The 27,736-nt window shown below is 36.9% G+C and overlaps 3 protein-coding genes across 3 annotated transcripts; 1 reads left to right on the forward strand and 2 right to left on the reverse strand.

The window, feature by feature from the left end:
* Window positions 1-6,706: 6,706 nt before the first annotated feature.
* On the reverse strand, window positions 6,707-7,645 carry LOC140167638 (uncharacterized). Its single transcript, XM_072190934.1, has one exon. It carries the CDS (start codon window positions 7,643-7,645, stop codon window positions 6,707-6,709), a length of 939 nt encoding a protein of 312 aa, XP_072047035.1.
* Window positions 7,646-13,958: 6,313 nt separating this feature from the next.
* On the reverse strand, window positions 13,959-19,812 carry LOC140167276 (uncharacterized). Its single transcript, XM_072190610.1, has 2 exons — window positions 19,696-19,812; window positions 13,959-14,953 (listed from the first exon to the last, which is right to left on the reverse strand). Exon 2 carries the CDS (start codon window positions 14,941-14,943, stop codon window positions 14,005-14,007), a length of 939 nt encoding a protein of 312 aa, XP_072046711.1. The 5' UTR covers window positions 14,944-14,953; window positions 19,696-19,812; the 3' UTR covers window positions 13,959-14,004.
* Window positions 19,813-23,943: 4,131 nt separating this feature from the next.
* Window positions 23,944-27,340, forward strand: LOC140167278 (histamine N-methyltransferase-like). The gene is made up of 3 exons (XM_072190611.1): window positions 23,944-24,137; window positions 25,250-25,573; window positions 26,014-27,340. The coding sequence occupies exons 1-3, from the start codon at window positions 23,975-23,977 to the stop codon at window positions 26,424-26,426; spliced, it is 900 nt and encodes a 299-aa protein (XP_072046712.1). The 5' UTR covers window positions 23,944-23,974; the 3' UTR covers window positions 26,427-27,340.
* The last annotated feature ends 396 nt before the right edge of the window (window positions 27,341-27,736 follow it).

The raw sequence follows: 27,736 nt of genomic DNA on the forward strand, positions 1-27,736 counted from the left end.
CACCTTCTTTCCTTGAAATTCGCCTTCCAAAAGATTCTTTACCCAAGATGGCGTGCATAATTTGTTATCCCATCCCACCTTCTCAAGATCTTCTTCCAGCTGGACACTCTCCACATCAGAAATGAAGGCACCAAGAGGATTCTTGAATCCTTCTTGCGCTACTTCTTGCATTGAATCTGGAGTGCATGTTACGACGGGGTCAGGGTTGTTAGCTGCTGCACATTGATAGGGCTCATTAATGATTTGAATGTCATCAACGAAGCTTAAAAATTTTTGGAATGCTGTTGAGAGAGACTGTGGAGGAGCCCATAACATGACCCGAACCTGATTGCTGGGTTGATCACTTTCTGCCATCTCTGTCAATCTGTAACAGAGGAATAACATTACCGTTACATTATAAACGTCATGGTACGAAATCATGCAACCATACTATGGCAAAATGAGTCCATTATGAAGATTATACCGAATTGTTTGGCTGACAGGCTGTTAATAAAAGTGATACCATTGTTTTGGACAAAGGACTATTAAATTGGCTACTGATCTAAGAACATATTAAAGCTTATTTTACCTGGCAGGTGACTGTCTCAATAAAAAAAAACAGTTGAGAGAGTGGTACCATAATCACGTATCCCGAGTTGCGTTTTTGCATGGCTCAAGCCTTTAAAGCAGACTTTAGCCGTCAATATACACTACTTTATCGCCTGCCTGACTTAAAACGCTTCATTTTAATATTAAATTGAATGCACTTGCTGATCAGTACAGAATGTACTGCAGAATGTACTTAGGCTCATCAATACCTTAGTAGAGGGTCATAGTTATGTTTTTTCGTGCTAGCCAGCTCCCATCTTGCTCCAGTGCACACATGGCGACAAGTTCCTGGTTTACTATATTTTTAACTAGCAAGCAAATAGGCAAGCATGGGATAGACAAAGATGGTATAACATGGGATAATCCCATGCAAAGATGGGATGGATTTCCTTCACATCCCTAATGTTATAGGTGCGAGTGATTAGCATTTCTTTGACATCTATGGTTCAATGCAGGGTGATCTATTCAAAACTCGTATTCATCTATTGCTATGGTAATTAATCCTGTTACATCACCACTTCAACAGCGAATAGTGAATTTGGTATTTCAAGCACAGCTAAATAAAAAGTTGCTTACGAACTCAAAACTGTCAATTACTGAAAACTTATTAGCTGTGATATGTAGCGTAGTACGTAAAGGTTATGTTAAGGATATTATCAACAGTTTGTAATAAATAAGTAGAAAATAATAAGAGAATACTTTCAAATAATACTATTTAACAACATATAAATAATATACCAAAATATAAATAACATACCAATACATTGAAGCTCTTTTGCTCGCTGTGCGTTGATTCTAAAGTTCAAGTTCAAGTCAATATGGTTTATCGTACGGAACATGGGTCTTATATATATGAAAATTATTTGATTACTTTACCATGATTGTATACGTGTAGATTGAACAGTGTTTGCACAGAATTCAGGAGATTTGTATTGTAAGTTCGAAGTTCAGATGCATTGTCCAATAAACATACCCGGTAATCACCTGCTACCTACAATTTACATGTGAAATTTGCCGGTGATTATCGGAAGTTATCCACAAAGATCTCATTTTTGATATGGTTTTCCCGGGCGTTTTCGTGGTTGTGTGGCAGCGTCGCGGCTTCATCTAATGAGAGCTCCCCTCTCTAGGATTGGCGCTAGGTCACCATCGAGTGCGATTTGATTTCAATGCATTGTTGGTTATCAAACAGGATAGACGAAAAATTGTAATTCCCATTTTAATTCCCACCCACCTCTCCCAATTTAAGGGGAGCTTATTGTGCTTGAGAAATAACTTAAGGCAAGGACATTTACACAAGCAAAATCATTATAAGTTTTGTTTATAAAAAATAGGTACTAGGTACTGCCTTCCTTACTATTTGAATAGTTGCATGATTTTAGGTGTGCTGATATAGCACAGATAATTATGTGTTCAGAAACTATTGAAAAATAAAAAATAAAATAAATTATAAGCTTCAGTCAGTTTTAAATAATGATTAATAATGAAATGATTTCCATTTATTTATAATGCTATATAGAATCAGCATAAAGTTAAGCTTCAGCTTATAGCAATATACTAATCTTACAGGTGCGAGTGATCAGCATGATATGGTTCAATGCAGAAGTACCACGTGAACGTACTAGTGCAGTGCGGTATAATCAAACAATGTTTTCACCTATTGCTATGGTAGTTAATCCGATTATTGCGTCACTGGCGAATTATAACTTTTGAAGTGGGTGCCCGATCCAATTTGCAGAACACGAGCATAAATGGCAAACAAAGTCGATAACGTCACACTCTATAATATACAAGGACCAGTTTATATGAGTATTTACAATGATAAGGAAGCTAAGAATTGTTCAAAAAATGGGGTGGGGGTGTGGGGTGTATGGGGGTAGGTGTAGATTTCGAATGGAGCATGTATCCCCATTTGAAATTCACACTCCCTGTGTAGAAGATTAAGGTCATGTCTTCTATAGGGGGGGTGTGGATTTCAACTGGTAAAGCCCAATGGCAATGCTTGTCCTTAATTCTTGATTATTATTATTTTCACCCTTTTTCTTCCTCTTCCAGTCTCCCTCCTCATATTTCGTCTCTATTCCTCCCTCACTCTCTCTATCTGTCTTGTGCTTCATTAACCCCCCTGCGCACAACCACTTAATATTCCCGTCCCTGCGCATCCAAGATGACCGCCATGGCAGGAACGGCAATCTTAGTATTGAATTATTGAATCATAGTATTGAATTTCAAAACTTCTTATGAGCCTGGGGAATGAGGAATAATCATTAAAAAACATTTGAAATGTTTATGAAGTAATTCATTGTAGTATTTTTTCCCACATTCAAGATGGCCACCATGGTTGAATGTACCGCCTTGACTTGGAAGAAGACTTATCTATATCTTGTTGCATTTTCTCTCGCCGTAATTTCTTTCATTAGCCTGAAGCTTACGTTATCAATATTGTATGTTCCTTCCCATTGCAGCTACAGATAGATGGCGCATCGTTTTAACATCTCACAGCATTACTATGGTTTCTACTATTGTAAATATGATTGGGATGAAGTGAAAATTTTTCGAGAGGATATGTTTAAAACAAAATTCTCACAATTTCCTGCTGTAGTGGACTGCAGTCTACATCCATACCTTCAGCAGTTCAGTGCCAACTGATGTTACTTATATTTAATCAGCAGCATCCGAATCATTGAATCTCTGAATAGCCGGGCTGAATAGTGATATCGGCATTAAATGCCTAATGCTTATGGGACAGTTTTTGCCAAATTTGTATGACTGAACTCTTGACTTGTCGGGAAAATTTCTTTAATTTTAATTTTAAAATGCCGCTTAAAATGTTTTGCTAAAACAAAAAGAACAATATTGTAATTTTACAAATTAATTATCCAAAATGTTTTTTCATTGATAACATTATTACAATAATAAATTAATAATTGATGATTAAAGCAATTTTCCCGAAAGGTCAGAGTTCGATTGTACCAAAACTTTGCCACAATGCATTGCGAGTGTGAAACTCTGATATCGTTTATGGTACTGGAGAGGGCACAGAATTACTCACATGGAGATGTAGAGGGCGTAGAATTACCCACATGGAGAGGAGCATCACAGGGAGCAGGAACTTGCAGGAGTGGGTGGATTTCTAATCACCTAAACGTCGCCCAATTTTTCTCTTCACCTGTGGTTTCTATGAGACAGGAAACAGTCATAAGTGGCAGAAAAGTGGCCCAAATTGGGCTACCAAGTTTTAACCATGTAGATTTATTCTCGAGAATTTTACAATATACATACAGATATATTATATAATCAGAGCTATGTCTAAGCTAGTAGTAGTATGCATTATATTGAATATTCCCTAGCTGCAATGTGGTGCAGTTGGAGTTTTTACTTGCTTTTTAAACCAGACCATAGACTATGCCATAGTCGAAATTTATTAAAAATATGTTATTATTAGTCATGATGAACCCATTTCGTTGAACTCAAAATTATACTGATGTTTATTAAAATTAAAGTATTCAATAGTAAAATGGTCATAAAGAGTTAAAATATCAGATGATTAGTGACAATAAAAGTAATTGAATGCAACACTATCTTGCATAATTATAATGGCTCACTTTAATACTGAAAAATTCTGATTTTGGAATCTACCTGTGTATTGATAGCGAACCCACTTGGGAAGCTAACAAACAGAGGGAGTGCGGTGACTGAAAAGATCAGATACAGATGTGAAAATCTATCAGTTGCACACAAATCAATATAAATCAGAGTTTTATGCTTAGGCCCTAAATGTAATAGCCAGAGTGTGCAAAATGGGCAAGTGGACTACGGAGAAGTCTAACCAGACCATGGAATGCGCTGTATTGCAGACTATGACATGACACTGTCCTGCTTGAAATGGGTTATTATAAGGTGTGTATATATGCATGTACATGTATCATATGTATATGTCTGTAATACAGGGTGTCCCTGAAAGAACTGTATCGTCGGAAGCTTAAATATTTGGGTATTTTAATGCCCCAACCAAACATAACTAACTGGTTGAAGAATAAAGCAGCTATCACACACTTGTTAACTTTTGACAATAATTGACCACACGTCCACACCGTTCTTGAAAAATTAGAATTTTACGTAAATGCCTCATATTTCATCCGTTCCAAAGATTCAAATATTGATCAATGACAACAGACGTCTGAAGCGTAGAAAATAAATGTGTGCATACAGTTTATTAGTGTGATAGCTGCTCGTATTATTTAGGTATAGAATTGAACATTGTATAACGTTTTGTTAGAAAAATTAATAAATGGTCACATCAAACAAACGTACACAAATTATTTCTGAGATTGATTGACAGGTGACGTCACGCGCAAGCTAGTATTTTTTTAAATTAATCCAGTCTCCGATTATATATGATTATTTTATACTACAGTTTGTCCACTCTGAAGTACAAAGTGACAATGCTCGCGTATACAGCGCGTAAACAGTGCGCAGTGCTGCGTCTCTGCTGAGGTATGCATGCCTTCAAAGTCGGCACAATGTGTGCGTCCGCGTCAGTACTTTGTACTTCAGAGTAGACTGACTGTAGTCCATCTGTTAATTGGGTTAGAGTTTCTGCAAAGTGCTCATGCCTTGATGCAATACACTCAAATATGTCCAAAATCTTTCAGTCATTCGAGGACTGTCAAATTTCAAAATGTCAATTTTTCCGTGATCTTCATCCATGGCGTTGTCTGTTTTTAAAGACAGTTCTGCATGGTTAATAATTTACCATAAAACGTATATGATATCGCGTTAAGACAAATCTAAATTATTTGATATCTGAAGGACATTTGTCGTATCCACTGCAATTTGGTGTGTCTGATGTGCTCTCATGTCCCACAAAATGAAAACAAATACTGTGCAAAGGTGAGTTACAGAGCCCTGAAGTCACAAATCATGAGAATCAAGTTAGTGTCAGTTTCTGCTACAAGGGGATTATCTACACCCTGTGTGCATGCAAGTTTCATGGTGAAATAATGTAATGGAGCATTTCAACTGCAAGGACATAACCACCAGTGGCGTAGCCAGGATTTGACAACTTGTAAATGTACCGACCAAAGTATTTTTTGCCGACGGCAGTTGTGATTTGTTGACCCAATTTATGCCCAGTGCGCTCTGAATCTAAAAAGAGGGGGTGCTGAACCAATTTTTCCATAATTTCAACACGCTTTTACGTTGATATCATTCAATGTGGCAACCAGTGGCGTAGATTTTATTTTTTACATGGGGGGATGGGGTTGGACAAAGTTTTGAAGTATAGTGAATCTAGCACCTTTTGGCGACAGAAAAGATTATTGTACAAATGCGCGCGAAGCGTGCGAACAAGTTTGCCATATTGAAGTTAAACTGGTGAAATATTGTGCAAAAGTTGAACAAATACGCGCGAAGCGCTCAAAAATGGTCACTTTGGGGGCTAAAATGACCACAATGAGGTTAATTTGGTCAGAAACCCACATACAGGCGTCAACATATGGGGGGGGGGGGATGATTGTATGGACCATCCCCCTGGCAAAATATTGGGGGGATCTATCGGGTATGACAGCGTATGACGGGTATAAAAGTGGGTCATCGGGTATATCCTCAACTGAAAAAAGGGGGCCTATTGACAGACACATACCCTCACTTCAAAAGTTGAGAGTGTTTGATTGTGCGGCAGAAGCTACCACGCTCAACGGATATACTATTCCAAAAGGGGCTTTCATATTTTCTAATTTGTGGGCCATAAGATTTTCTGATTTTTTGATGAGTTTTTGTTTGGCTACCATCGATTGTTAACAACTGCTATACACCGAAGTCGAATGCCCCTGCTTGTAGAGGTCACAAAATTGCCGGGCAAAATTGGCAAAATATCTATCGATATCTATTGAAACCATCACGAATATTATTTGGACGTTTTCAAAGTGTAAAGATACACTTGTCCCATATTGAATTGAATAGATGTAAATTGGTTGATGACGGGTTAACTAGATATTGACATCGTACACTCTAAGAAAAAAGTTCTACATTGCACGTTTTGGTAATAAGAGTGTATGAACCCCTCTGAACTTTTTGAATTGTCGGAGAATATATTTTATTCAAGTTAGACGTATTTTCAGCATTTATTAGGCATGATTCGCATCTCATAAAGTTTCTGATAGCAACCTTCTTCATGTTTTACAACTTCAAAGACATCACTTGGAATTTCATTGGCAGGTGGCACTGGTTTAGATGGCTCAAACTTGGTGCTTGCAAGTGCTGACTTGTAAAATCCAATGATCTCATTACCTTGAAGAGCAAGTTTAGAAACCAGCCAAGTGTTCTTTACACACCCATTCCCTGCAGGCCAACGTAGAAGCCTGTCGCTGTATGGAATCCCAAGTGCTTCGCAATATTGGCGCACAATGGATTGTGGGTAATCCTGAAGATCGTCTGCGTCAATTATGATCGGATTCTTCTCAATGTTTTTATCCTTCAAATATTGGATGAAATCCAGCATTGGCTCATACCAATCTCTGAAAATAAGTGGAATCTTTAACAGACTGAATTCATCTTCAGGTAGAGGAAACAACTTCTTTGATATTCTCCGCTGAAAAAGGGTCAACTTCGTTGGGTTTCTAATCAGGAAAGTGTGTCTGTATCCTTCGGGAATCATATGATACTGATCTCGTATTCCACAAATGATATCTTTGGCAAAGACCACCTTCTTTCCTGGAAATTCGCCTTCCAAAAGATTCTTTACCCAAGATGGCGTGCATAATTTGTTATCCCATCCCACCTTCTCAAGATCTTCTTCCAGCTGGACACTCTCCACATCAGAAATGAAGGCACCAAGAGGATTCTTGAATCCTTCTTGCGCTACTTCTTGCATTGAATCTGGAGTGCATGTTACGACGGGGTCAGGGTTGTTAGCTGCTGCACATTGATAGGGCTCATTAATGATTTGAATGTCATCAACGAAGCTTAAACATTTTTGGAATGCTGTTGAGAGAGACTGTGGAGGAGCCCATAACATGACCCGAACCTGATTGCTGGGTTGATCACTTTCTGCCATCTCTGTCAATCTGTAACAGAGGAATAACATTACCGTTACATTATAAACGTCATGGTACGAAATCATGCAACCATACTATGGCAAAATGAGTCCATTATGAAGATTATACCGAATTGTTTGGCTGACAGGCTGTTAATAAAAGTGATACCATTGTTTTGGACAAAGGACTATTAAATTGGCTACTGATCTAAGAACATATTAAAGCTTATTTTACCTGGCAGGTGACTGTCTCAATAAAAAAAAACAGTTGAGAGAGTGGTACCATAATCACGTATCCCGAGTTGCGTTTTTGCATGGCTCAAGCCTTTAAAGCAGACTTTAGCCGTCAATATACACTACTTTATCGCCTGCCTGACTTAAAACGCTTCATTTTAATATTAAATTGAATGCACTTGCTGATCAGTACAGAATGTACTGCAGAATGTACTTAGGCTCATCAATACCTTAGTAGAGGGTCATAGTTATGTTTTTTCGTGCTAGCCAGCTCCCATCTTGCTCCAGTGCACACATGGCGACAAGTTCCTGGTTTACTATATTTTTAACTAGCAAGCAAATAGGCAAGCATGGGATAGACAAAGATGGTATAACATGGGATAATCCCATGCAAAGATGGGATGGATTTCCTTCACATCCCTAATGTTATAGGTGCGAGTGATTAGCATTTCTTTGACATCTATGGTTCAATGCAGGATGATCTATTCAAAACTCGTATTCATCTATTGCTATGGTAATTAATCCTGTTACATCACCACTTCAACAGCGAATAGTGAATTTGGTATTTCAAGCACAGCTAAATAAAAAGTTGCTTACGAACTCAAAACTGTCAATTACTGAAAACTTATTAGCTGTGATATGTATGTAGCGTAGTACGTAAAGGTTATGTTAAGGATATTATCAACAGTTTGTAATAAATAAGTAGAAAATAATAAGAGAATACTTTCAAATAATACTATTTAACAACATATAAATAATATACCAAAATATAAATAACATACCAATACATAGAAGCTCTTTTGCTCGCTGTGCGTTGATTCTAAAGTTCAAGTTCAAGTCAATATGGTTTATCGTACGGAACATGGGTCTTATGAAAATGATTTGATTACTTTACCATGATTGTATACGTGTAGATTGAACAGTGTTTGCACAGAATTCAGGAGATTTGTATTGTAAGTTCGAAGTTCAGATGCATTGTCCAATAAACATACCCGGTAATCACCTGCTACCTACAATTTACATGTGAGAAATTTGCCGGTGATTATCGGAAGTTATCCGCAAAGATCTCATTTTTGATATGGTTTTCCCGGGCGTTTTCGTGGTTGTGTGGCAGCGTCGCGGCTTCATCTAATGAGAGCTCCCCTCTCTAGGATTGGCGCTAGGTCACCATCGAGTGCGATTTGATTTCAATGCATTGTTGGTTATCAAACAGGATAGACGAAAAATTGTAATTCCCATTTTAATTCCCACCCACCTCTCCCAATTTAAGGGGAGCTTATTGTGCTTGAGAAATAACTTAAGGCAAGGACATTTACACAAGCAAAATCATTATAAAGTTTTGTTTATAAAAAATAGGTACTAGGTACTGCCTTCCTTACTATTTGAATAGTTGCATGATTTTAGGTGTGCTGATATAGCACAGATAATTATGTGTTCAGAAACTATTGAAAAATAAAAAATAAAATAAATTATAAGCTTCAGTCAGTTTTAAATAATGATTAATAATGAAATGGTTTCCATTTATTTATAATGCTATATAGAATCAGCATAAAGTTAAGCTTCAGCTTATAGCAATATACTAATCTTACAGGTGCGAGTGATCAGCATGATATGGTTCAATGCAGAAGTACCACGTGAACGTACTAGTGCAGTGCGGTATAATCAAACAATGTTTTCACCTATTGCTATGGTAGTTAATCCGATTATTGCGTCACTGGCGAATTATAACTTTTGAAGTGGGTGCCCGATCCAATTTGCAGAACACGAGCATAAATGGCAAACAAAGTCGATAACGTCACACTCTATAATATACAAGGACCAGTTTATATGAGTATTTACAATGATAAGGAAGCTAAGAATTGTTCAAAAAATGGGGTGGGGTGTGGGGTGTATGGGGGTAGGTGTAGATTTCGAATGGAGCATGTATCCCCATTTGAAATTCACACTCCCTGTGTAGAAGATTAAGGTCATGTCTTCTATAGGGGGTGTGTGGATTTCAACTGGTAAAGCCCAATGGCAATGCTTGTCCTTAATTCTTGATTATTATTATTTTCACCCTTTTTCTTCCTCTTCCAGTCTCCCTCCTCATATTTCGTCTCTATTCCTCCCTCACTCTCTCTATCTGTCTTGTGCTTCATTAACCCCCCTGCGCACAACCACTTAATATTCCCGTCCCTGCGCATCCAAGATGACCGCCATGGCAGGAACGGCAATCTTAGTATTGAATTATTGAATCATAGTATTGAATTTCAAAACTTCTTATGAGCCTGGGGAATGAGGAATAATCATTAAAAACATTTGAAATGTTTATGAAGTAATTCATTGTAGTATTTTTTCCCACATTCAAGATGGCCACCATGGTTGAATGTACCGCCTTGACTTGGAAGAAGACTTATCTATATCTTGTTGCATTTTCTCTCGCCGTAATTTCTTTCATTAGCCTGAAGCTTACGTTATCAATATTGTATGTTCCTTCCCATTGCAGCTACAGATAGATGGCGCATCGTTTTTAACATCTCACAGCATTACTATGGTTTCTACTATTGTAAATATGATTGGGATGAAGTGAAAATTTTTTCGAGAGGATATGTTTAAAAACAAAATTCTCACAATTTCCTGCTGTAGTGGACTGCAGTCTACATCCATACCTTCAGCAGTTCAGTGCCAACTGATGTTACTTATATTTAATCAGCAGCATCAGAATCATTGAATCTCTGAATAGCCGGGCTGAATAGTGATATCGGCATTAAATGCCTAATGCTTATGGGACAGTTTTTGCCAAATTTGTATGACTGAACTCTTGACTTGTCGGGAAAATTTCTTTAATTTTAATTTTAAAATGCCGTTTAAAATGTTTTGCTAAAACAAAAAGAACAATATTGTAATTTTACAAATTAATTATCCAAAATGTTTTTTCATTGATAACATTATTACAATAATAAATTAATAATTGATGATTAAAGCAATTTTCCCGAAAGGTCAGAGTTCGATTGTACCAAAACTTTGCCACAATGCATTGCGAGTGTGAAACTCTGATATCGTTTATGGTACTGGAGAGGCACAGAATTACTCACATGGAGATGTAGAGGGCGTAGAATTACCCACATGGAGAGGAGCATCACAGGGAGCAGGAACTTGCAGGAGTGGGTGGATTTCAAATCACCTAAAAGTCGCCCAATTTTTCTCTTCACCTGTGGTTTCTATGAGACAGGAAACAGTCATAAGTGGCAGAAAAGTGGCCCAAATTGGGCTACCAAGTTTTAACCATGTAGATTTATTCTCGAGAATTTTACAATATATATACAGATATATTATATAATCAGAGCTATGTCTAAGCTAGTAGTAGTATGCATTATATTGAATATTCCCTAGCTGCAATGTGGTGCAGTTGGAGTTTTTACATGCTTTATAAACCAGCCCATAGACTATGCCATAGTCGAAATTTATTAAAAATATGTTATTATTAGTCATGATGAACCCATTTCGTTGAACTCAAAATTATACTGATGTTTATTAAAATTAAAGTATTCAATAGTAAAATGGTCATAAAGAGTTAAAAATATCAGATGATTAGTGACAATAAAAGTAATTGAATGCAACACTATCTTGCATAATTATAATGGCTCACTTTAATACTGAAAAATTCTGATTTTGGAATCTACCTGTGTATTGATAGCGAACCCACTTGGGAAGCTAACAAACAGAGGGAGTGCGGTGACTGAAAAGATCAGATACAGATGTGAAAATCTATCAGTTGCACACAAATCAATATAAATCAGAGTTTTATGCTTAGGCCCTAAATGTAATAGCCAGAGTGTGCAAAATGGGCAAGTGGACTACGGAGAAGTCTAACCAGACCATGGAATGCGCTGTATTGCAGACTATGACATGACACTGTCCTGCTTGAAATGGGTTATTATAAGGTGTGTATATGCATGTACATGTATCATATGTATATGTCTGTAATACAGGGTGTCTCTGAAAGAACTGTATCGTCGGAAGCTTAAATATTTGGGTATTTTAATGCCCCAACCAAACATAACTAACTGGTTGAAGAATAAAGCAGCTATCACACACTTTTTAACTTTTGACAATAATTGACCACACGTCCACACCGTTCTTGAAAAATTAGAATTTTACGTAAATGCCTCATATTTCATCCGTTCCAAAGATTCAAATATTGATCAATGACAACAGACGTCTGAAGCGTAGAAAATAAATGTGTGCATACAGTTTATTAGTGTGATAGCTGCTCGTATTATTTAGGTATAGAATTGAACATTGTATAACGTTTTGTTAGAAAAATTAATAAATGGTCACATCAAACAAACGTACACAAATTATTTCTGAGATTGATTGACAGGTGACGTCACGCGCAAGCTAGTATTTTTTTTAATTAATCCAGTCTCCGATTATATATGATTATTTTATACTACAGTTTGTCCACTCTGAAGTACAAAGTGACAATGCTCGCGTATACAGCGTGTAAACAGTGCGCAGTGCTGCGTCTCTGCTGAGGTATGCATGCCTTCAAAGTCGGCACAATGTGTGCGTCCGCGTCAGTACTTTGTACTTCAGAGTAGACTGACTGTAGTCCATCTGTTAATTGGGTTAGAGTTTCTGCAAAGTGCTCATGCCTTGATGCAATACACTCAAATATGTCCAAAATCTTTCAGTCATTCGAGGACTGTCAAATTTCAAAATGTCAATTTTTCCGTGATCTTCATCCATGGCGTTGTCTGTTTTTAAAGACAGTTCTGCATGGTTAATAATTTACCATAAAACGTATATGATATAGACAAATCTAAATTATTTGATATCTGAAGGACATTTGTCGTATCCACTGCAATTTGGTGTATCTGATGTGCTCTCATGTCCCACAAAATGAAAACAAATACTGTGCAAAGGTGAGTTACAGAGCCCTGAAGTCACAAATCATGAGAATCAAGTTAGTGTCAGTTTCTGCTACAAGGGGGATTATCTACACCCTGTGTGCATGCAAGTTTCATGGTGAAATAATGTAATGGAGCATTTCAACTGCAAGGACATAACCACCAGTGGCGTAGCCAGGATTTCGGAGCCTGGGGGGGACAACTTGTAAATGTACCGACCAAAGTATTTTTGCCGACGGCAGTTGTGATTTGTTGACCCAATTTATGCCCAGTGCGCTCTGAATCTAAAAAGAGGGGGTGCTGAACCAATTTTTCCATAATTTCAACACGCTTTTACGTTGATATCATTCAATGTGGCAACCAGTGGCGTAGATTTTTTTTTTTACTTGGGGGGGATGGGGTTGGACAAAGTTTTGAAGTATAGTGAATCTAGCACCTTTTGGCGACAGAAAAAGATTATTGTACAAATGCGCGCGAAGCGTGCGAACAAGTTTGCCATATTGAAGTTAAACTGGTGAAATATTGTGCAAAAGTTGAACAAATACGCGCGAAGCGCTCAAAAATGGTCACTTTGGGGGCTAAAATGACCACAATGAGGTTAATTTGGTCAGAAACCCACATACAGGCGTCAACATATGGGGGGGGGGGGATGATTGTATGGACCATCCCCCTGGCAAAATATTGGGGGATCTATCGGGTATGACAGCGTATGACGGGTATAAAAGTGGGTCATCGGGTATATACTCGACTTCAAAAAGGGGGCCTATTGACAGACACATACCCTCACTTCAAAAGTTGAGAGTGTTTGATTGTGCGGCAGAAGCTACCACGCTCAATGGATATACTATTCCAAAAGGGGCTTTCATATTTTCTAATTTTTGGGCCATAAGATTTTCTGATTTTTTGATGAGTTTTTGTTTGGCTACCATCGATTGTTAACAACTGCTATACACCGAAGTCGAATGCCCCTGCTTGTAGAGGTCACAAAATTGCCGGGCAAAATTGGCAAAATATCTATCGATATCTATTGAAACCATCATGAATATTATTTGGACGTTTTCAAAGTGTAAAGATACACTTGTCCCATATTGAATTGAATAGATGTAAATTGGTTGATGACGGGTTAACTAGATATTGACATCGTACACTCTAAGAAAAAGTTCTACATTGCACGTTTTGGTAATAAGAGTGTATGAACCCCTCTGAACTTTTTGAATTGTCGGAGAATATATTTTATTCAAGTTAGACGTATTTTCAGCATTTATTAGGCATGATTCGCATCTCATAAAGTTTCTGATAGCAACCTTCTTCATGTTTTACAACTTCAAAGACATCACTTGGAATTTCATTGGCAGGTGGCACTGGTTTAGATGGCTCAAACTTGGTGCTTGCAAGTGCTGACTTGTAAAATCCAATGATCTCATTACCTTGAAGAGCAAGTTTAGAAACCAGCCAAGTGTTCTTTACACACCCATTCCCTGCAGGCCAACGTAGAAGCCTGTCGCTGTATGGAATCCCAAGTGCTTCGCAATATTGGCGCACAATGGATTGTGGGTAATCCTGAAGATCGTCTGCGTCAATTATGATCGGATTCTTCTCAATGTTTTTATCCTTCAAATATTGGATGAAATCCAGCATGGGCTCATACCAATCTCTGAAAATAAGTGGAATCTTTAACAGACTGAATTCATCTTCAGGTAGAGGAAACAACTTCTTTGATATTCTCCGCTGAGAAAGGGTCAACTTCGTTGGGTTTCTAATCAGGAAAGTGTGTCTGTATCCTTCGGGAATCATGTGATACTGATCTCGTATTCCACAAATGATATCTTTGGCAAAGACCACCTTCTTTCCTGGAAATTCGCCTTCCAAAAGATTCTTTACCCAAGATGGCGTGCATAATTTGTTATCCCATACCACCTTCTCAAGATCTTCTTCCAGCTGGACACTCTCCACACCAGAAATGAAGGCACCAAGAGGATTCTTGTATCCTTCTTGCACTACTTCTTGCATTGAATCTGGAGTGCATGTTATGACGGGGTCAGGGTTGTTAGCTGCTGCACATTGATAGGGCTCATTAATGATTTGAATGTCATCAACGAAGCTTAAACATTTCTGGAATGATGTTGAGAGAGACTGTGGAGGAGCCCATAACATGACCCGAACCTGAGTGCTGGGTTGATCACTTTCCGCCATCTTTGTCAATCTGTAACAGAGGAATAACATGTTTACTGTGACATAATAAGCTATGATAAACATCATGGTACGAAATCATGCAACCATAGAGGCCCTGCATTCTTTTATCGATTGGCTCCAAACAAAGGATTTGAACCGGTGTCTTTCACCGTAGTTATGGCGGAGTGCAGTCCATTCAATCAAATGTTGTCATCAACCTATTTGATCGTATAGTGCAGGGTTATGTGTGTGAGACGAACTGTCACGGCGGTAGATTGCAATCATGCTTTTGTTGAATGCATTTGAGTAGTCCGCCATATTTACGGGATGATACGTCACATGCAAGGCCTCTATACAATGGCAAAAATGCTTCCGATTGCATTATGAAGGTTATTATAAGCATTCTACCTTTGATGCCGAATTGATTGGCTGACAGACTATTCATAAAACAATATTGATACCATTGTTTCGGACAAAGGGCTATTAAATTGGTTACTGACCTATAACAGCATATTAAAGCTTTACCTGGCAGGTGACTCTCACGAAAAAACCCCGAAATATGCCCCATTTGAGAAAATTGTACCATAATCACGTATCCCAAAGTTATGTTTTTGCGTGTCTCAGGCCTTTAAAGCAACCTTTAGCCGTCAATCTACACTACTTTATCACCCCTGACTTAAAACGCTTCATTTGAATATTAAATTGGATGCACTTGCTGATCAATTACTCATCAGAATATCAGAAGAAGAAAGTGCCTGGAGCGTATTAGAATTTTGATTGTAAGTGTAAAGAAGGCGCGCGGAGCGCGCAAAAATCGAGCGTTATAAATTAACTAAAAACTGGGCGCACATTTCGATCGCAAGTTAAAAGAATGTGTGCCCAGCACGCGAAAATTTTGCGTCACCATCCCTTATTAATTCTATAACCCCCTATTGTTAGTGTACAAATATTATTGTTCCTCTATTTTTGGTCTAAATCTTCTATACCCCACCCCATCCCGAAAAAATGACAGCCTCTTAACTCTAGGAGGGGTGTAAATCCGCAATATAGGGGTTAAAATGAAAAATGCTTATTTTGTTCAGGGCTCGTGCATATTTTGTTCAGGGCTTGTGTTTTTAAAACTCCCGCTACATCACAATAAGGCTATTGAACAGTGTAGTAGTTGCATGGGTTCATTCAAGCATATCGATATACCATTCCCTTGCCTTTGTTGATAAACATTGAGATCAACTCATCTATACGTTATTATCTGTTCCAAGCCCGGTGACACCTCATTATAGAAATTAGATCTGTCGATGGGTTGTAAGAGGGGATTCGCCAGCGAAGTGGTTACATAACTCCCTGGTAACTGGATCACGCATCTTTTGGAATTGGTAGTCATGTCATAGACTTTGTGTTACGATCATTTTGATCGTGGTGTAGAACTCAAAAGCATGATCCAGTTGACTTGGTGATAATCGGATTACACGTAACACTTCGCTGGCGAATACGCCGTAGAAGTGACGTCATAATCAGATTAACTACCATAGCAATAGATGAATACAATTTTTGAATAGTTTGCCCTGCACTACAAGCAGATTGCACTAATCCCCTGTGTATGTCAGCAAACATAGATTGAATACAATACCGCTCTTTTCAAAGAGTGAACAGCCTTTCTTTGACATCTATGGTTCAATGCATCGGTACCGCGCGAACGTTGTAGTGCAGGGCGATATGGTCAAAATTGTATTCATCTATTGCTATGGTAGTTAATCCGATTAACTACGTCACTTCTACGGCGTATAGCCATTTGCTTGGTAAAATCTATAGAACCGTCCAGGCGCAAACGAGGCCATATATAAAGAAAGTTTAGCTACTTCGCAACGCAAAATAATGGTAACATAATTCACCAATCAATGAATAAAAGACAAATATAGGCCTAATATACCAAGCATATTAAAGTATTTTAAGGCATACTTAGCAAATTTCCTCCAACCTTGATATATTTTTTTAACTTAACTGTTTGAGTTTGGATAACACGTTCCGTATGATTGAAGAACAGTGATGGATATAGTATTCCAATCTGAGACTATAAAGAGTTAATCATGCAGGTGTTTCAATTGTATTTACTGATTATCTAAGATAGTATTAAAATTGAAATTTAGTTTATTTCAATGTGTATAACATATTTTTTTAAACAACTGTTTATTCATAGCTATTCATTTAATAAACCAATGTGATTACATATAGGAGAAGAAAATACAAGTGTTGTATTTCTGTATTTCAGTGTCCCCTCAATTACAAACACAACCAAATATAAATTTGTATTCACTAATCTGAACAAAAGACCATTCATAATACATTCACAAAGGTTTATTGATCAGACAACGGGGCACGTTTAGTACAGTAGATTTCGGGTACTATCATGACAAGACTAACACACTCGTATTTTTCCCTGTGACACATTTTAGTTTGGAGTTTAAGGGATCTGGAATGAGCGTTTTGAGCGTTTCGACAGTATTTTTGTGGGACATGAGAGCACATCAGACATATCGAATTGCATTCTGAATACGAAGAATGTCTTTCTGATATCAAATATTTTTGATTTTTTTAAATTCGCAATGTAATACACATTTATTAAAATTTGATATTTTTCACATTTTTGATATATAACAGTCCTCTAAGCAAATTGTATAAATCTAATGATATATTCTTAAAGTGTATGTAGCTGGGAGGAAAAGCCGACGATGAATTGAAAATTTTGACCTTTTATATTGAAGATATGGATTTTTTCCCCAAAAGACCTAATTTTTGTTGGTGTTTTGGGAAAAAAATCCATATCTTCAATACGAAAGGTCAAAATTTCCAATTGATCGTCGGCTTTTCATCCCACCTACATACACTTTCAGTATAAATCATCAGATTTATAAAGTTAACTTTGAGTACTGTTAAATATAAAAAATATCAATTTGTAATGATTTGCCATAAAATGTGTATTACATTGCGAATTTCAAAAATCTAAATTATTTGATATCAGAAGGACATTCTTCGTATTCAGAATGCAATTCGATATGTCCGATGTGCTCTAATGTCCCACAATAAATACTGTGCAAACGTTCATACCCCATCCCTTAAATACAAGATAATTAAATTGGAAAAATTACAGAGTTATACACTAAAAGTGCTTCCCCGTATTATTTTCTATAAATTATCATTTTCGATAACTTATGAAATTTTGAAAATATCGGCACCGGTCACAATTTTCCAACATCTCTACGTAATTTTAAACAATTTGGGGTTATAACATAATTTTTCTACTATAATTAAGAAACATTATTAAATATTGACTTTCAGCAATGCTTTTATTTGAACTAAATTGGAAGGAAATTATAATCTGTTGACCCTAATTAAATATCTGGCAATATGCATGAGGTATCACAAGATTTGGAATAAATAATAGATTTGTTGGTTAATTTAATGATGTATATATGATTGCAATCCAAGTTATCCCACTGATGTAAAGAACCGATTGTCTGCTTTGAAAACATCAACAATAAAACAATAACAGAGACGTATAGCAGAAGCAGTTTTTCCTTAATTGTACTGATCTTCCCAGTGTATGCCATTATTCGTGGATTTGGCCCATATTCAAAATAAACGTTATGAACGTAACACGTTCAAACATGCAAAATGTCTTACTCGCTGCGCTCGCATTATAGGCCTATGGTCAGGCATTTTAAGCTTTTAAGATTTTGGAAACCAAAAATCTTGTGTTAAGGGGGGATTTATTTGGCACATCACAAGGGGGGGGGGGGGGTTGTACGTCATAAAAAATGGGGGGGGCAAAACTTGTTTGGCATGTTCGGGGGAGGAGGGGGGGGTAGCGATTTTGGTAGACCATTTTGATACTTCCCGGGGTACACATAATTATTACACAGCCCCTTCTAAAGTCACCGAATTTTTAAAAAACTGGACGTTTGATTGTACAATCCGTCGGTCGCAACACATAGTGGCGTACGTGAAGGACAAAATACGTTTCTGATCAGGCCCGTACGCAGGATTTCATTTGGGGGGGTGCTGATTTTGAAAAAGTGGACCTTTTTTCCAAATTTTGTGAAAAGTGGACTTTCTTCCTAAAATTTGGACCATTTTGTCCAAAAAGCGTAAAAACCCTGATTTTTTGGCTCGCTACGCTCGCAAATTCTGAAATTTTTGGACTTTTTGTATACTTTTCCAAATTTGGGTGGGTGCGTCGCACCCCCCGCACCCCCCTGCGTACGGGCCTGTTTCTGATCAAAACGATTTTGAAGGATATGCTACTAATAACGGAGTCGATACTCCTCCACTGTTATCTCTCAGTGACCCGATTTCATTTGTAATTGAAGTTTAAGGTTCAAACTATTAAACCTATACGCCATGTATATGTGAAACGGAAATTTTTTAAAATCCCTCTACGCCACTATGTGTTGCGACCGACGAATCAGTTGATTGAGAACATTGTCCAAGTTGAGCGTTCAAAATGGAAACAATAGCTGAATATAATTCAGTCCGTTCCTCAGTCCGTTGTTATATGTACAAAAATTGTACATGAATTTACATTCACAATTGGGCATTTCAGGCATAAATAAAAATTTTACGAACTAAAAGCAGTCAAATTAAGCTAAATTACTAAAAACCTGTGACCTGTAGCCCGGGCCTGTAGCGTGTATGTAATATAGCTATAAGGATATTATCAAACAGTTTGTAATAAATATGTAGAAAATAATACCATTTAACAACACATAAATAACATACCAATACACAGAAGCTCTTTTGCTCGTTGGACGTTGATTCTACACAGTGCAAGTTCAAATTAATTATGGTTGACCGTGCGGAAAACTGACCTCTCTCCATATAGGCCCTATACATTTATATTTGATTACTCGAGGCCATGGTTGTTTCCGTGTAGATTCAATCATTGATAATCTATGATTCAATAGTGTTTGCACAGATTAATTGTAAATTCAAGGTTTAGATGCATTGTCCAAAACACCCGGGGTCACTACCAATGTGGTTTGTACACCATCCACGATAATAATAAAAATTCCCTTTAAAAGGGAAGGCCAGCCTCAATGCAGAAGAGGTCTTGTAATTAGTTTGGGTCACTGTGAAAGGAATTTTTAGGATCGCGCTACACACCCATGTTACACGACAGTCCACCAAACCATCAATGAGAACATGCACACCGAAATAGCAAAAACATTAACTCTTATAACTCCTATCAACTCTTTAATTCATTACTCCAAATAGTTTTTTTGTCTTTTCTGCTTTTTGCCCATGCTTATTATTAAAATCAAGATATACACTGCAGTTAATTCGCTATATAAACTCAACGTACATGCACATTTTATTTTTAAATTAATTTTATATTAATTCGCAATGTATAGTTTACTATAAAGTAGATAGTGGCAAGCACATGATAAAGGACTGATCACCCACTACAATCTTCACTTTTAAACTGTATTTTTCGAAATCACGGTGTTGATTAGTCCGAAACTTCTGCAAAGCTATGGACATGGCATCTTACCTACTCCATTCTGTAAGTGTGTGTGTTTTCTCAGTCTTCAATCACTTTGTTGAATGTAATTTTATGAATTCAAATATTGTTCAATACTAGGCTTGTGCCCATATTATAGCTAGCCTCTAAAAACTTTTTTATTTTCCATCTGATTTTACAAAACTGATATTTAATGTAGCAATAATATCATCAATAACATTTAGAGTCATTTTTATCCATAAAACGATACAGCTAGGATAGGATAGATAATTACTTTGACTTCAATCATAAGTCTATGAGTATGATATAATGAAGATTTTGATTCTATACAACATTATTAGATCTGTTATCAACATATCAATTATGCACTCACAGGCAACCAAACATCATGCTATGCTCAGCAGTCCACTGATGTGACCTCAATTACCTTGTTGACCATGTTGATAATGCTGATTGCTGAACAAGTTATTGTTAGATGTAGGCCTAACCTATGATAACTTTTAAAGTCATAATTAATTCAAACATAACTTTGCCAATACTCAATCGTTTTCGTTCGTTGAAACGGCAAAACATACTTTCTTTTCCTTACAAATCGAATAACAATAATCTTGAGCATACAACGATCTATGAAACAGATACCAGCCCGCGAATGGGCTGGCGAAAACGCGTAAAAAGGGTAGTTTTTTTCGTGGGTATGCACGATACGCGCGTATCGTGTTTAGGGTGTCAAAAACATGAAAATTTGAAGAAAAAAAAGGTAGCAAAATTGCAATGCTCATACGCGGAAAGTGTATGTAAATTGGACACATATATATATGAAAGGGGAAGTGATGATCTTCAAAAAGCATGTGGTTTTACGAAAATATCCTTCTTTACGGTATGAAATTTGATGCAAGGAATAAAATTCCTGTTTAGTGTGCATGTGAAAAGAGGCGCGTGTTAATACTGTTATCTGTTTAGGGGATCGTTTTAGCCAAGGGTTAAATCCTTGTTTAGGATGCTTTTCAAAGGTTGATTATCGCGGATGATGTACAGGCCACAATGGGAGTGACCCCCACCACATGCCCACCAAAAAGCCTTAGAATTACAGTGATCGCAGCAAAAATAAAAATAAAAAACTGTGGATATTAAAAGGATAAGTCAATAAAAGTTGTCATTAGTTATTTTTGAAATGAAAAATTTTGGGAAAAAACAAGGAAAACAGCAGTATTGACAAAGCCCCTTTCAAATGCATGTAGCTAATTTCTCTACTTACGCCTACTCATAGCAGGGGCAATAATTATGAGGGGAGAATTTCCAAACGCCTCACCAAAAATCGCTTTCTCTGCCAAAAAAATCTTTTCCCTCATGAACATGTCAAATGTTTGCGATCCCAATTTGCAAACCTTAAATGGTCTAGACGTGTTGCGAGTGCAGCGAGCAGGAACATGTGCATATTTAAGCGTTTCAATACTAAACTTTTTAGAGCCTTTTATTTAAAAGGTGCCCCAAGAATGTATGCCAAAAATCGCATGCGCCCCCCGGCCTGCCAAAAATTGCTTCCCCCCGCCTTTCGGTTTTCGGCAACTGAGACAAAGTTAAGCCTAGAACCACTGAGCCATATTTTGTAACATGGACTGTTACAACCCCCTAAATTTCAATTACGAACGTCATATCATAATATCGTTATAATTTTGGTGCCAATGTACAGCGATAAGTCTCTTCTACCCAGCGATACCAAAATAAGCCTGAAAACGTCGCTATGACGTTATAATGAGAGCGTGCATTGCCCGTGCAAATTTGGCAGTGTACAAAAGTATACTTGGTCAAAATTGATTTTCGGCTAAAATTTGCGAACTTGCGATTTTAACCGATCTTTCTTCTAAAAATATAAGGAAATGACTATTTCAACTGACAAGTAAAAAGTCAGTAGCTCATTTAATAATTTGACAAGAGCGAACTGAAAATCATGTATTTTACTGTAGAAACCAATGGCGGGTCTCACCAATCCCTCTATGGGCATTTTGATGACCGGTCCTACCCCCGGGTAAGGTGCTGGGGTAAAAATTGTATCATTAAAATGATCGCATGTGATGGATCTACGATTAGCTTACTAGGTCGTTTGGGCGCAAACACGCGCGTTTGTTATGACTGATAAAAAATCTTACGGTGACAATCCCCCTTTTTATTTTTAGAGTTTAAATGCTTGATTTCAGGACTACAGTAAAAACTCGATAGTTAGCATAATGTGCTTACTATCGAGCGCTTTTGAAAACATGAAATTGTACAAAAGTCTGTTGCTTTACCAACTGAGCTAATGGGGTTTAGACACATTTTCAGCTTTGCTTGTTCATATATAACTATGTGCATCGATGATTTGCTCAAAACCCTTTACACTTTTGTGGATGGGGCTCTTCATTTTTGCATGTTTTAAAAGCGCTCGATAGTAAGCACATATGCTAACTATCGAGTTTTTATGGTATGAAAGTAAATTATGACGAATCAGAAGCAGATGAAATCTTCAAACGTAATATACGTATCAAGAAATGTTACTTTGATTGTTAATGTGACATTCTGGTAATATCTAAATAGATAATATTGGTGTAAAAATAAACAGATAACACCTTAGATTAAAAAAAAACAAAAAACGAAGATAATCCTGCCTATAAGAAGTTCATTATCACAGTAAGCATGCTGCTCATGAAAGCAGCGTTTCAGATCGTGGGGGTGCCGGGGTGGTGGTGGGGGGTAATCGATAGTCGATACTCGATAATTAATGATCATTAGTTATCAATATTAGATCATTCTAAAATTGATGACCACGGACATGTTCACAAGTGTATGGGGTGGATTTGTGTATGCCTATAATAGCATGTTGGGGGTATAGGTGCCTTTAATTTCGGCATGTAGCCCACTATCATTTCCCAGGGTCCAGACATCAATTGTGACATTTGCTGACATAAAGCGTCTGTGGATCTGAGATATAAACTGAATTTGAACTGAACTTAATTATGTTCATGAACTGTTTCATTGGCTATGAGATCATTTTGGGTATTAGCGTATACATGGTCTCATTCCAATGGCATAGTTCAGTAATCTCCATACAACACTTATAGCATAAAAGTTGACCTTAAATTGTTGGGTATGAGTTTTGATACCCAAAATATTCAAAAGTCATTATGTGAATGTACAGGTATATTAGGGTTAAAGAACTGTGTCCATTAGATGAGCATGTTTGGTGTATAGACTGGATATGGACCGACATGCTCATCTATCAGGGGTACAGTTCTTAAACCCCTATACATTTGTACATTCATTGAATGACCTTTGCAAATTTGGGTACAAAAACTCATACTCTGCAACTTGAGGTCAAATTTTGCACTATGATTATGATATTGAGGTTATTGGACGATGCCATTGTGATGAGGCTATTGTGGTTCATAGTGATACTAGTCTAGTCTGTACTATACCATACATGTGCTACACTGCAACATGGCTGAACCAAATTTACAATGGAAAAGGCCACAGCCATTATTCTGTAACTATGACTGCTACTGGATGGCTCTCAATGAATATTGTCAGCAGACACGACGTCAGGAAATTCTTGCGAAATGGATAGGGGAAGAATTTGACTCATATGTAGTGAAGGTTTTATCTGACAGATTTGGTGATAAACTTGCTAATCAGACATTGCGTGTGCTTGGTGTGGGTAGCAGTGAAGGTAAGGCAAAACAAGATTCCCTGGGCCTCATGGAAGAACAGAGGATATCATAAGACCTCTACTGAATGAATAACCCAGGCAAAAGAAGAAATAAAGCTAACAAAATAGAAATGATCCTACATCGGGTTATAAAAAAAATCAACCCTGTGTTGATTTTTTTTATCGGAAAAACGACAGGGTTGTATTATTACATGGTTCCAAAAATGTAAGTCACCCTAGACATTTTGGTATAATTCCAAAAACTACTCGATCAATTATCTTGTTTTAAAATTGGAACATTGGCTGGTTAGTTTATATGCATGAATAGAGCAGGTTTGGTTGCTATCTCGTTTTCACTGAGAAATACAGCCATTTATGATATTTGCGGCCTAAAACTTTTCTACATGTTGGCTTTTATGCATCACTTTTTCTTTCAGACCTCTTTCACGGCAAGCAAATTAATCAAAAAGAAATGTTTCTATATATATTTCTTTCATTTCATACATAAACAAAAGTTCATTAATTTATACAACCAATGGACCAAAGGTTCCTCTTTTGTGGGTTTAATATCTTATGCTGGAACCCAATACCTTTTTTTTATATTCTTGAATGGTTCATATCTTAAAAACAACAACATTTGTATGAATGGCCGTTATCAAGACTCAACTTGTTACAAGTGGACAAGAGAGAGACAACACAACCATGTGGGACCTGAGAGCAAATCACAAACAGTAAATTGCATTCTGAAAACGAGGAATGTCCTGATGATATCAAATTTGTTTTTAAACTCGTGATATAATTCAAAATTTATGGCGAAATATTAAAAATTGATATTTTTCGTATTGAAGATACACATTTCCCCCCAAAAGACAAAAAAAGAAGACCTAACGCACTGTCGTTCCCTTTTTAGGTATTTGGATGAGTCATTGGTGAAGTGGTGTGTCCACTTTAAGATTCTCAGTGGTACCTCTCTACGTACCTAAACCAAACTTGAGTACCTTCAGACACTAACCATCATGCTACACCTCCGTGTAAACTGTAAATCAAAGCATAAATGTAAATTTATGCCCATTATTTTATCCATGTTTACATTAATAATCTAACACCATGCAATGTGATTCTGTTTCCAAAAGGTAATCAAGAAACTTTACAGCTGAAGAAATTGAAAACCAAATTCTCTCGATTATCTGCAACCGTCATTGAACCAAACGTAAAGCGGATCTCCAAATATCAAGACATGGTACGTCAGAAAGGCAGTGACATTACTGGGATTGAATATGAGTGGCACAATCAAACCTTCCATGAGTTCGTGACATCTATGGAAGCAGAGCAGAAGTACCATTTCATCAGCATTGTCCATGCCATATATTATTATGCAGGTGACTTGGAAGAAACAGTCAAAAAGTTGTACAATTTGTTGGAACCTGGTGGGATGATATTCTTGGTAGCTGTAGCAGGTAAGACGTGTGACGTGGGTGTGTGGGGGGTGTGTGGGGGTGGGGTGGGGTGTGTGTGTGTGTGGGTGGAATTGGGACATAATTATATTTATTCAAATTTTTTTCCAAAAATGCCGCGACATAACCTGACTAACCCAAAACAAAACAAAAGCAACAAAATTTTAAAAAAGGAAGGGGGTTGGGAGGCCAAAAATAAATAATGAAAGAAGGAATCAAAGCACTGCAGCAACATTTATTAACTGTTATTGTAAATTATTTTTGGCAAACTTTTTTGCAAAATAGTTTGTAACCTTTCAAACAACATGTTAAAATTTTGCACAATTTTTAAAAACAAAACGTTATTTAAATGTTTTATATAATCCGATAATGTTCGGTGTTTGCTGGGTATAATACATGCTGATAGAAATGACCATAGTACTGTCCTTACCTTTCTGTCATAGGGCACTCTGGTAGAGGATTGCTTTTGAGGACATTCCCACATCTTTATCTATCTGCGGAAGAGCCAACTCCACGAACTACTACTGAACCAGAGGAGATAAAGCCAAAATATTTTACCAATACTACAGAGGTCCAATCTGTCCTGAAGAAAAACCAAATGGCTTATACTCAATCTTCCTACATAGAATCGGCTGATCTAACCAACTGTTTCACCCCAGATGAGATGACACCCGAGACCAAGTTAATGCTTGATTTCATAACCATGACGGTAAAATTCAAGGAATCGGTACCAGATGGCATATTCAGTGAAGTCATGGAATTTATCAAACGTAATACACGCGTCAAGAAAGGTGATCAAGGTGACGATAAATATTACTTTGATACTGAATGTGATATTCTAGTAATATCAAAATAGATAATATAAAAAATCTGCTGATGATACCTCTCTGCTTGTTAATTTGTCAGATGCTTTAAGTCTTCAGAATAGTCTGAATCACAACCTCCGTAGAATAGCTAAATGGTTTAGAGATAACATACTTACTCTTAATCTAAACAAAACTAAGTTGACGCTCTTTGGTACACCCCACAATCTTATTAAATTCAATAATATTTCTTTGATATATGACGGTGAAGACATTGAGGAAGTTGATCATTTTAAATACCTTGGTCTTACTTTTGACAGTAACATGACTTGGTTCTAATGTTTCTAAAAGATGTGGTGTAATTCGTCGTGTTAAATATTACCTTCCAAAACACTTTCTGAGAAAACTTGGTGAATCTCGTGTTTTGCCGCATTTTAATTACTGTAGCCATGTTTGGTCTTATTGCTCTCACTTTTCAGTAGGTTGGAAGTTCTTATGAACAATCTTACAAGATTCATTCTTTCTGCTGACATAAGAACTCCCTATTGATACATTGATGAATGATCTTAAGTGGCTCAAATTAGACCAACGCTGGAACAATCATATTCTTGTTATGTTATTCAAGTGTCTAACTGGGAAAGCTCTAGATTATCTTTGTTCTAGACTCAGCTTTACCCATTCTATTCATAGTTATAGTACAAGAGGAAATTCTTCTAATTCTTTTCTTGTTCCTCATTACAAGAGCAACTCTTGTTTTAGAATTTATTTTATGTCAGAGCAGCTAATCTTTGGAATACCTCAGTTGACATTGATATTCGTTCCAACTTTGATTCAATGTCTATTGGCCATGATGTTTTATTTTTTGGGTGTAGAAGACCACTAAATCTTACTTGTTCGTGTTTTGAAATACTAATTGCAAGAGATCATGAGATAATAAAATGCATATTTTTAATTTTTTCTTATTAACTTTATAATGTCATTGTATGTTTATATACCAATATAATGATAATAATAAAATTAAACGGCATTTATACGCGCTTTCTGAATACTCAGATTCCTCAAAGCGCGCCACGGGTCGATATGCTGCCAACCCAGCAAACACAAAAACGTTTTAAAAACGTTTTAAATAAGTTATATTTTGGCTTTTGGTTTAGGTAAAAACGTTTTAATAACATTAAAATGTCGGGTTATATAAAGGTCATGATAGCGTTTTAACACGTTTTGTATGAAAACACACCACAACAATATTTTTAATGTTTTCAAAAATGTTATTGTAAACTATTTTTGCAAACATTTTAGCCAAATATTGTGTCAATACTTAAATAACATTATGTTAAAATATTTGAACCCAGTAAACACAGAA

This window comes from Amphiura filiformis, chromosome 13 (assembly GCF_039555335.1).
Source record: "Amphiura filiformis chromosome 13, Afil_fr2py, whole genome shotgun sequence".
Taxonomy (NCBI): Eukaryota; Metazoa; Echinodermata; class Ophiuroidea; order Amphilepidida; family Amphiuridae; genus Amphiura; species Amphiura filiformis.